At 37.6% G+C, this 12181-nt stretch overlaps 1 protein-coding gene across 3 annotated transcripts in view; it reads right to left on the bottom strand.

Annotated features, from left to right (window-relative positions):
• Positions 1-817: 817 nt before the first annotated feature.
• Positions 818-12181, bottom strand: part of rnf130 (ring finger protein 130) — a 93103-nt gene continuing 81739 nt past the window's right edge. For 2 of the 3 annotated variants that reach the window (XM_022684026.2, XM_007245504.4), the window contains exons 7-10: positions 9602-9698; positions 7913-8108; positions 6292-6388; positions 4493-5597 (exon numbers count right to left, since the gene is read on the bottom strand). In XM_022684026.2, the coding sequence (XP_022539747.1) occupies positions 5582-5597; positions 6292-6388; positions 7913-8108; positions 9602-9698 (406 nt within the window). In that variant the 3' untranslated portion in view covers positions 4493-5581. Of the gene's footprint in view, positions 3550-4492; positions 5598-6291; positions 6389-7912; positions 8109-9601; positions 9699-12181 lie in introns of those variants that run through there. The other variant, XM_007245505.4, reaches the window with a different exon arrangement.

Genomic DNA, 12181 nt, shown 5'->3' on the forward strand with positions numbered 1-12181 from the left:
AATGTTACACATACACAGATTTTAGTTCTGTATCTTTTTTATGTCAAATTTCTGCAAAAAAAAAAAAAAAAAAAAAAACAATTTTAAAGAGTTCAAATACTTACAAACATCCCTATAGATACAAATATAAACAATGTGGACACAATATTGTCATTTTATTTTGTATTAATATATTGCTTTAAAAATCAACAATTATTCTAAAAATAACAAATATTAATCAGATTTAATAATAATATCTAATATAATAGTCAATGTTTGATAGTGTATAATCCAATTTACTTGTGTTACAAGATGCAAGAAAATTGAGAAATCTGGGGAAATTTGAAAAAACATTGTAAACTTAAAGCTAGTTAGAGTGCATAGAGTCTATTCTAAGTCCACAAAGCTAGTTAGAAATGCACATAATATTACATTAGGATTATTCGTGGTTGGTTCTACTGCTCGACTGCATGATAAACTGTCCTGCCTGATCATGCAGTCGAGCAGTAGAACCAACCACAAACAATCCGAATGAGATTAGATATCACTCCAGTGCTGCTGGAGTTTTTAAACACCTCAGTGTCACTGCGGGACTGAGAATAGACCACCAACAGTGTGTTATGGGCATTGTCTTTAGGCACTGATGAAGGTCTAGAGGAGGAACAGATTTAGACCTTCATCTAAGAGGTGGTTAAGCTAGGTGGAAGTGTCTAATGCAAAAAATTAAAGAGAAAAAAAGGGCTAGAGTCTGTAATTAACGAACTACAAAGTGTACTATATGATCGGTGGAGCTGAAACAACGAGATTTTGATATAAAATCAGACAGTGAGAGACGGAGGCAGTTATGACGAGTTTTAATGCTGAGGCAGAACGCAACACAGGTCATCCATTTGCACCACCAACACAAACAGGACCAGTTCTCACACAGAGCCCCAGAGTCTAGAACCAGTCCCAGGTTACAGGTACTACACCCCCCGCCACCTCTAACCCTAACCTGATTGCACCCATCTGGAGGAAAAACAGAGCTACAGTGACCCAGAACCAGAGCAGACTGACCGGTGCCCTGTGTGATCCCAGACCATCACCTTCAAAATACAAAAAAACGGAACACAAAGAGACGAGCGACGAGGTCCAGGAGAGACAGACAGTGCTAAGAGGTCACTTCAGAGATATATATGAATGTATAGATATATATATGTAAATATATATAAATATATATATATATATATATATGCAAATACTGGATATATTCATATACAGTCTATGTCTAAAAGTATCCGTACATCAGTTCACCCACTCTAAATCCACGTTTTTCATCTTAAACCAAAAGATTTGTCTTCCTTTGCAGTAGGAACAGACGCGACCCTTTCAAGAAAGGCTTGGGACATTGCTGTGAGGGCTGGATTGCATTCAGCTGTGAGAGCTCAGCTTTGTGAGGTCAGGGTGAGAGGATGGATTAGATTTGCACTCTTAAACTGAAGCCTTTGCATGTAAAAATGTGTATTTACTGTAAATGTAGACAACATTGCTTCAGTTATTGCCCACATTCCAGGTACTTTAACCTGCCAATATAAGATTTTTGTACAGTATGGATCAATAATGGCACTCCATCTTTCAAAAGCTGCTTAAGATGTTCTTACTGCAATTTTGTCATTCCAGGGGTGTTAATCACAGAGCGATTCCTCTCCAACTCAACCCAAAGATCTCAGTTCTCAGTTCAAATAAATAACTTACAAAATGGAGCTTCATCACTTGATGTTCTTAATGCAGTCGAGTCACCTTTAGTTTGCAGTCGAGTCACCTTTGTCTGTTGGAGCATCATCACTACAATTAATCTTGAAGATGTTCTTAACTTTTGGCACTTTGTCACCCAAACTCTTATCACTTCAGCTTATCCCAAAGAAATTTTAGTAGAGCATCATCAAGCTAACTTTTCCCAGAAGTGTTTTGAATAGAGCTCCATTGCTTTAGCTCACACTAAAGGTGATTTTTCATGTAGAGCCATCACTTTAACTTATGCTAAAGATGCTTTCAATGGCATTTCATCACTCCAACTCATCCAAAGACATGTTACTGATGGAGCTTTATCACTCAAACATAACCCATTAGTAGTATGTTCTCAATGAAGGTCCTCATTCGGACACATCCCAGAGATGTTTTAAAAAAATGAAGCTTTCTCGCTTCAATTTATTGCTGAGATGTTATAAACGGTCCTTTTGTTTGTTTTTTCTAACTCATCATATTTATTTTTTATTTTTTTGGAGCATAACCGCTTCATTGTATCAAAAAGCAGTTTAATGAAGCGTCATCATGCCAACATGGTTTCACCTGGACGTATGTTTTGCTCACATTCAAGGTGTTAATGTGCCATTACATTGAACTCATCCCATAGAAGTTTAGTTGAGCTTTATTACATACAGCCTGAAGGTGTTTTTATCTTCATCTTCGTCTGTCTTTATAGATCCTAATAGATAACTCCAAGCTTCATTATTTTAACTCATGCCAAAAGGTATTTTTTTAATGGAGCTTTATTATTATTACCCCAACATATCCTAAGTTAAAAAAAAGCTCTTAGGAGCTTTGGACCTCTCTAGGTGACCCTTAGTGACCTAGACTCTGAACTTCTCCATTATGTCCCATCCTACTTCCTACATCCTAATCTAATTTCGATTACTTGGCTGGACATTCATTATACCTTAATATAGCAGAATCCACTATTTATAAGGGGTGTCAGGACACTTTTGGACATATAATGTATACATTTGGCCCCTGTATAAGGGGCTGAGTAGTACTCAGTGTAGTTATTCCAGGCTTGCCGTTAGATACAGGTCTAAAACGCGTTTTCTATGTACAGAGGAATACTTGTGCTTCGATCTACAAGGGAAGAAATGCTGATTTGTCAACAGAAGTTTGGTTTCGAATGCTAACCGGTTAGCACTGAGGGCAGTGAGCTCTGTTTAGCTCACGTGGAAGAAGAAGAAGAGTTCTGAGGCTTTTAGCTACGAGAGCGGCTCAAATGTCCATCCACCAGTTTAGACTGTCCATCAGAGTCATATAAGTGGATGAACGATAAAAACAATGATCAGCAGAGAACGTACATGAAACGAGTTCGGTCAGACAGACAGACGGACAGATAGACAGACAGGCGGCGCTGGAATCGAAAAGAGAAAATAAACGAACGAACAGAGAAAATCTCGCAAAAGAGAGTCTGAGAATGTCAACGAGAGAAAGAAAGAAATAAAGGTCTGGAAGTGTGAGGAGGGTTTCTGTGTCCGGCCCTAACCGGCCTGAACCCTCCAGTCAGGAGTACATTCTCCAGCAGTTAAACCTCCATTCTCCACGGTCATCGGTGTCACTGTCCGAGTTTCTCTAGTTTTCAGTAGGAAAGTGCTGCCCCCCTCAGGCTGGGAGGTGGGAGGGGCACAGGGAGGAGGGGCCAAGAGCACAAGGAGGCGTGTTCTCATGACTTGTTCTCGTCATACAGGTCCAGAGACGTCTGGATGTCAGGAAGCTCCATTTCGCAGACCACAGTGCGGGGGGAACCAGAGTTCCGGCTGAAGAAGTGTCCACCTGAGGGAGGAGAAGAAAAAGATAGGGCGGTAAATATTACGTACCAGTTCTGAGATCTGATAGGCTGAGCCACATACTCTGATCAAGCATACCATTAGGAACACCCCCTTGATTCTACATATATTATGACCACCACTTAAACACCTTAGTATCATTCTCTTGGTGGGAGAATAGTTTGCTAACAGCAGCTAGATAGTAGATAGGAGTGTCTAATAAAGTGGACAGTGAGGGGATACAGCAGTGTGATACAACAGTGTTTAAAAACTCCAGCAGCACTGCTGCATCTGTGCTAAATTTCTTAGCACACGCAGTGTGTTCAGTAACTGAAATGGTTCATGTAATTTGGGTATGAGGAATATAGGTGTTGGGCCTCAAGGACTGAACAAATAAGGCCTAAATTTACAATAATACAAAATAATAAATTAATCACTGAATGTTGTAATACCGTCATCTTATAATATTAATATCAACAATATAATGTAATGATATTACATATAAAGAAATTAGACTGACTGACTATTAAGCATGAGCAATGCACATGTGGTTGCTAAGGTGTGGCTGTGCTGTTCCATGTGGCTGATCTAGAGATGCTCAACAGTTGTTATGCATGGTATGGCAGGTAACAATTGAATGCAAAGATTGGTAAGTTATAACTAACTAACTATGCTGTGTCCTGTGGTTGCTATGCAGTTGCTATTGATATCCCAGATGACTTCTTTGAAGCTAATTGGTGGTTGCTGTGGTGTTCCAAGTGGTTTTATAGCCTTTCTAAACAATTGATAAGCTATTTCAGATTTTTGCTACAGTATGTACTTGTTATAGTATCCTGGGTGTAGTGTACTGGTGGTTGGTTGCCAATGACTTAATAAACATACAGTTAAACTCAAACTAATCTCAGATTTAAACACAAAAACACAAACACAAAGTATTTCAAACACTTCAGTTCAGTTTTATACAGTACAAAGTTTATTTTTCATTCTCCCATTTTACTAAAAAAGCACAAAGACAATCAGCAAAATGAATACAAAATTAACTCTACACTAAAAAGCTGCTGCTACCATTTACATTTCTTTCCTGAAAGATAAAGACCACCATTCAAAAGTTTACAATATCATTATTAATCACAATGTTTTATATACTTTTTTATGGATATACTATTATGGAGTGCAGAGAAAGTATTTGATTGTACACTGCAACTGCTTCTGTACAAGGCCGATTTAAAAATGATAAACAACACCACATTTAGTATTTTTAAGAATATTAAACATATTTAAAAATCATACTGTGATATATTCTCAAAATTCATTTATATTCATCAACTCATTCTGAATGCACACTTTATTCAAATTAAATATTATTAGTAGTTTATTCTGAATGTTAATTTTATCAGAAATATATTCTATAATGTACAGTATGGATATAAGTTTTATTATAAATTTATTTTGAAGGTTAATCTTTGTTAAAAACCTTAAAAACGAATTCTTTTTTATTTGCAATCAGAAATTCATTGTGGTTGTTGATTTTAATAGAAATTATTATTAGTTTTAAATGTTAATTTCAATAGATAAATAATAAATTGTCTGGATGTTACTTATACAACTTAAATTGTGGACATTAAATGGATTCTCATATCAACAATATATGCTGGAATAAATATTATTACTATATTATTCTGTTATATTTGTTATTATATTAGTTTCTCAACAAATTTTAAATCATTTTTTTATTATAAAAATATATTAGATTTGCTTTACTATGGTTACAAATAATGATTTTGAAACTTTTGAAGAGTAGTGTGTATTAAAAGATTTGTTTTTTGGCACACAGAATAAAAAGCCTCATCATAAAGAGATACGTTCAGATGTTAGTGATTAATACAGCAGGTCACAGTCTAAACACTCCACACCTCTAATACTGATTTAATAACAGTGAAAAGAGTGAAATCTCAGAATTACATGAACGGACTTGATTTTGAATGCAAAAATGTAATTATGAAAATATCAGAGATTTTGTTAATATCAAATCTTCGTCTTCAATCAATCTCCCACCTGAAACACAGGAAACACAGCAACACTTTAATATCACTGCCAACACACACAGTTACATATACTCAGAACATGATGGGTGTGTATGTGTGTTTACATACACACATAAAAAATGCATTTATATTGTATCAGAATCTGATGTTGAATTGATCAAAAGTAAAACTTCAAAAATACATAAAAATATAATGATAACATATACTTAAAATATTAATATATAAAATATTATTACAGAGCAAAACGATTCTAGAATACTGTGGATTAAGGAAGGAATGAATATAAAAGTATTTACAATCATACAATATAAATCAAAAGTCCCTGAATGTGTGTGTTTTATAATATTTTATATTTTTTGCAAAATGGGTGATGTCAGTATAGCTAAAGAATAACTGTTCTATTTGGAATATAACAAATGAAACACAAAATTAACCATAATTCAATTTATGCCTACATTAATCATTATTACTGTTTTATTACTGCCTATTCTAAACTGTTTGGAAAGACAGCACCCCTTGTGTATGGGAGCTATTAGTATAAAACACTCTCAGTGGTGTTACAAATAGACAGAACACAGTATACTTAATGTATACTTATACTAAAGAATATGAGGGGTGTGGCCTCTGTGTCAGCTGTTTCTTTCATAGGTATATAAATCTATATTAAGTATATGTATATGATTTAAATGTTGGTCTGGACTCACTCAGTGTAGGGGCTGGTGTGGTTGGTGGCCCGGATGATCATGTAGCAGAGCGTCAGAGCGCTGAGGACCCCGAAACTCGCCACAATAAACCACTCCTCTGTCAACAGAGTAAAAGGAGGAACGGTCACTGTCTGCAGGGGGCAGGGCCGTGGCAGCCGAAAGTCTCGGGATAGAGCAGACAGAGGCAGAAAAACGAAGAGCAGGAGAAAAACAGAGCGTTGAGAGAAGACGAGAGACCTGCAGAGAGAAGAGACGCAGCGCCTCCTACTGAGGGAGAGGAGAAGTGACTATGCTGAAGAGGAGAAAGGCTGAAAAGATAGAAGCAAACCGATGAAAGACGACTAGACAGCTGGATTCCAGCATACCCGGACATTCGAGTTTCACAGCAGAACAGAATCAAACAACCCTTTTTACAGTGACCATAAAATCCCATTTAGGCCTGCTTAGAGCCAGCTTATTTCCCCTCTGTTTAACATAACCACACTGCCCCCTGGTGGTTAACAGTGTATATGATACTATATATTTGGGCCTTAACAATTGTCTGAAGCATTGTATTTCACTTTTTTACAATATATAAAAGGTGGTACATATATACCACTGCTGCATCTGTGGTTGAAGCTCTATTTTAAAACATCTGAATCTGTGATTCAAAGACCACAACCAGATACAGGTAATATTAATTTATTTATTTATTATGACCAAATTTTGACCAAAACCAGATACAGGTAATATTAATTTATTATGAAAATGACTTTTCAAAGCAGCAGGTTGATTAGAGAGAAAGCAGAAAGTGTAAGTCGCAGAGAGAGAGAGCGGTAGAGAGAAGTGAGAGTGAGTGAGAGTGGTAGAGAGAGGTATAGTGAGAAAGAGAGGGAGGGTAGTAGAGAGAGGTATAGTGTGAGTGAGAGAGTGGTAGAGAGAGGTATAGTGAGAAAGAAAGGTATAGTAAGAGAGAGAGAGAGAGAGAGAGCAGTAGAGAGAAGTATAGTAAGAGTGAGTGAAAGAGTGGTAGAGTAATTGGTAGAGAGTGGTAGAGCGAGGTATAGTGTGAGTGAGAGAGTGGTAGAGAGAGACGTATGGTGAGAGAGAAAGGAAGGGTAGTAGAGAGAGGTACAGTGAGAGAGAAAGGGAGACAGGTAGAGAGAGGTATAGTGTGAGTGAGAGAGTGTCGAGAGAGGTATAGTGAGAGAGAGAGCAGTAGAGAGAAGTATAGTAAGAGTGAGTGAGAGAGTGGTAGAGAGAAATAAAGTGAGAGTGAGTGAGAGTGGTAGAGAGAGGTATAGTGAGAAAGAGAGGGAGGGTAGTACAGAGAGGTATAGTGAGAGAGAGAGAGAGAGAGAGAGAGAGAGCAGTAGAGAGAAGTATAGTAAGAGTGTGTGAGAGTGGTGGAGAGAAAGTGGTAGAGACGTATAGTGAGAGAGAGAGAGAGAGAGAGTATAGTGAGAGGGAAAAGGAGAATGGTAGAGATAGTAGTATAGTGTAAGTGAGAGAGTGGTAGAGAGAGAGTTGAAGAGGGAGGTATGGTAGAGAGAGGTATTGTAAGAGAGAAAGTGTGAGTGAGTGAGAGAGTGGTAGAAAGCGGTATAGTGAGGTATAGTGAGAGTGTGTGGAGGAATCTTACTGGTGACTGCGATGTTGATGTCGGTGCGGGAGGTCAGGTCGGAGTCTGAGGGCAGCTGGGTGGAGCCGGACAATCTCAGAGGCTCCAGACTGACGCTCTCTGACAGGTCCACCAACGCCCCCCGCTGACTGGAGCTCTGACTGCGGGACACTCGATCCATATCAAAAGCCACATTATCCACACACGGCAAGTTTGGCTGTAACACACACACATGCACACACATAAATAAAACTTTAAGTAGCTTAATCCCTTTTCTAATTCACTATTTATTTCCTGTCATTAATGTGTCCACCCTGTTACAGCAGGCTACACAGATGACAGGGTGGACAATTTTACTGAAAATTGTTATTTGATGGGAATGTGGTTGGAGTAGCAGATTGTTTTTGTTCTGTTTTAAAAATACATTTAGATTTTATAAAACTGTTTTAATTACTGTAAAATTTTACCCTGACAGCTAAATATGGAAACAATAGTAAAAATATTACATTTAATTAATATTACTGAACTGCTCAACATGCAGCATGTTATAAATTATATTACGTATGTTTAGTATGTTATTTCTTTAGATGTTTTAAATTTGTGTCCATTCTGTATATTGTGACAGTGATGTTACACAATCTGTTATTTTTTTATGAAATTGAAATAGCTATGATGAATAGCCACACAAAAGACTCATTATATTATTACTGACCCCATTATTGTTGTTTATTTCCCTATTTACGTAAGCACAGTATTGACCCAGATCCTGCTGTCTGTGTAATGAGCCAATCAGGCTCTGCACCACTCTGGTGCAGAATCTTCTTTGGCCACTAGAGGTCAGTGCAGTGTAACATTAGGAACATCTGATCCTGGCACACAGCTCTGTTTACAACACCCTCAATAAAGCTTCTGCAGAAGCCGGTCTGATTACTGAGATAAACCTGCTGCTGACGCCCAGACCTCTAAATCAGATCTGATCCAAAAACATATTTTTAGGCATCAGTTCCCAAGACAAGGCCAACAACGATAACAAGCAAAACAAACTCATTTTATCAGTTTATGACTAAGAGAGAGCCAAAGTTAGTTAGTATACAGCTTTGGAAAAAAGTAAGAGACCACGTAAAAATGATTAGTTTCTTTGATTTTACCAAATACCTCTGGAATTTATTTAAGAGAAAGATGGATGATCTCAAGCCATCAAACCAAGGAGTGCACCAGGACTGGCATAAAGTTATCCAAAAGCAGTGTGTAAGACTGGAGGAGAAGAACTTGCCAAGATGCATGAAAACTGTGATTAAAAACAAGGGTTATTCCACCAAATATTGATTTCTGATCTCTTAAAACTTTATGAATTTGAACTTGTTTTCTTTGCATTATTTGAGGTCTGAAAGCTCTGCATCTTTTTTGTTATTTCAGCCATTTCTCATTTTCTGCAAATAAATGCTCTAAATTACAATATTTTTATTTGGGGGAATTGAAAGTAATGTTGTCCGTAACATATAGAATAAAACAACATTGTTCATTTTACTCAAACATATACAGTATATGGTCAGTTTTAGTAATGTTACGGTGAGGGCTAAGAGCAGGTAATTTGCTAAGGTTAGTAATGATAGGTGAGGTTTAGGGTTTCAGGTTAGGTGTAGCATTACTCGCCTGGTGTGTGTGTATGTGTGCCTTTGTGTGTTCGCAAGTGTGTATATGTGTACTCACCAAGATGCCCAGGGCTTTGAGGATGTTAAGTTTGCACATGGGGCAGGTACAGTGTTCGTTCAGCCAGGGGTCCACACACATCTTATGGAACACGTGTCTGAAACAGGAAGTGATACAGTCATCAGCATGGTCATCAGCATGCTCAGAACGCATGTGGAGCATTATATATAGACAGTACAATGCATATCTAACGCTGCAACATGCCAGACATCTCAGCATGGAGTTGTAGAGGTTCCTAATGGAGTCCTGTGATAATCCATCTCATGCAGCTTCAAAATTCTCACACAGCTCCTGCAGATTTTTGCAATATTTTCTGATGATTACTGTATACACTATGTACAATTATCATTACAATCATAATAGCTCCTAATATATTATATTAATCATAATTCATATTTAATTACATTTAACATAATTAAAAAAAGAATGTGCCTGGTATACAAAGGTATTGACACATAACATTTTGTATTTATTTTAAATATACACATGCAGAACATGTATATTTTAACAGTTTTTCTATAGATATTGTGTTTACTTACTTATTTCATGTAAGAACATTATTTTATTGTTGTTGTGTAAGAAGTACCTAAACTGTCCAGTTTTGCATTTTAATAATTAGAAGCTGCTTTTTCAGTGGGCGTGGCCAGATTGTAGATCATTACAGTAATATAACTCTATTGTCCACTGTCAGTGCAGCTTGTGAAACAGCTATGGGTGCCAATACTGCATAAGAACATTTAGTGTGTGTGTGTGTGTGTGTGTGTGTGTGTGTGTGTGTGCGTCTGCGTGTGTTGAAAACAATAAGCCTGGCCATCTCTTGCATGGCTTTATTTGTTTTGATGGAGAGAGCGGACATAAGGCATAGTGACATAAATTAATGATGAGGGTGTTTACCAGACAAACACACACACACACACACACACACACACACAAAACAGGGTGTAATGGACTAATATCTTTATTTCTAGTGTATAGGAGTGTTGATTGAGAGTATATATGGTCTAATATTTCTTATACTAGTGTATAGGAGTGTTTATTGAGGGTGTTTATAGTCAAATATTTCTTATACTAGTGTAAAGGAGTGTTTATAGGCTAGTATGTCCTAAACTTGTGAACAGGAATGTATATTGAGGGTGTTTATGTTCTAATATTTCTTATTTTAGAGTATAGGAGTGTTTATTGAGGGCGATTATGGACTAGTATCTTATATTCTAGTATATAGGAATGTTTATTAAGGTGTTTAAGGATATATTCTATTCTAGTGTATAGGAGTGTTTATTGAGAGTGTTTATGGACTAATATCTCCTATTCTAGTGTATATCAGTGTTTATTGAGGGTGTTTATGGACTAATATCTCCTATTCTAGTGTATATCAGTGTTTATTGAGGGTGTTTATGGACTAATATCTCCTATTCTAGTGTACAGTTGTGGTCAAAAGTTTACATACACTTGTAAAAAAACATAATGTTATGGCTGTCTTGAGTTTTCAATAAGTTCTACAACTCTTATTTTTCTGTGATAGAGTGATCGGAACACATACATGTTTGTCACAAAAAACAGTCATACAATTTGGTTCCTTCATAAATTTATTATGGGTCTGCTGAAAATGTCACCAAATCTGCTGGGTCAAAAATATACATACAGCAACATTAGTATTTGGTTACATGTCCCTTGGCCATTTTCACGGCAACTAGGCGCTTTTGGTAGCCATCCACAAGCTCCTGGCAAGCTTCAGGTCGAATGTTTGACCACTCTTCTTGACAGAATTGGTGCAGTTCAGCTAAATGTGATGGTTTTCTTGCATGAACCCGTTTCTTTAGCACTGTCCACATGTTCTCAATGGGGTTTAAGTCAGGACTTTGGGAAGGCCATTCTAAAACCTTAATTCTAGCCTGGTTTAGCCATTCCTTTACCACTTTTGATGTGTGTTTTGGGTCATTGTCTTGTTGGAACACCCAACTGCGCCCAAGACCCAACCTTCGGGCTGATGGTTTTAAGTTTTCCTGCAGAATTTGGAGGTAATCCTCCTTCTTCATTATCCCATTTACTTTCTGCAAAGAACCAGTTCCACTGGCAGCAAAACATCCCCAGAGCATAATACTACCACCACCATGCTTGACAGTAGGCATGGTGTTCCTGGGATTAAAGGCCTCACCTTTTCTCCTCCAAACATATTGCTGGGTGTTGTGGCCAAACAGCTCAATTTTTGTTTCGTCTGACCAGAGAACTTTCCTCCAGAAGGTTTTATCTTTGTCCATGTGATCAGCAGCAAACTTCAGCCGAGTCTTAAGGTGCCTTTTCTGGAGCAAGGGCTTCTTTCTTGCACGGCAGCCTCTCAGTCCATGGCGATGTAAAACACGCTTGACTGTGGAGACTGACACCTGTGTTCCATCAGCTTCCAAATCCTTGCAGACCTGCTTCTTGGTGATTCTTGGTTGACTCTTGACCATCCTGACCAATCTCCTCTCGGCAGCATGTGATAGCTTGCGTTTTCTTCCTGATCGTGGCAGTGACACAACTGTTCCATGCACTTTATACTTGCGTATAATTGTCTGCACAGTTGCTCTTGGGACCTGTAGC

Source organism: Astyanax mexicanus, chromosome 10, assembly GCF_023375975.1.
Source record: "Astyanax mexicanus isolate ESR-SI-001 chromosome 10, AstMex3_surface, whole genome shotgun sequence".
In the NCBI taxonomy this organism is placed as follows: Eukaryota; Metazoa; Chordata; class Actinopteri; order Characiformes; family Acestrorhamphidae; genus Astyanax; species Astyanax mexicanus.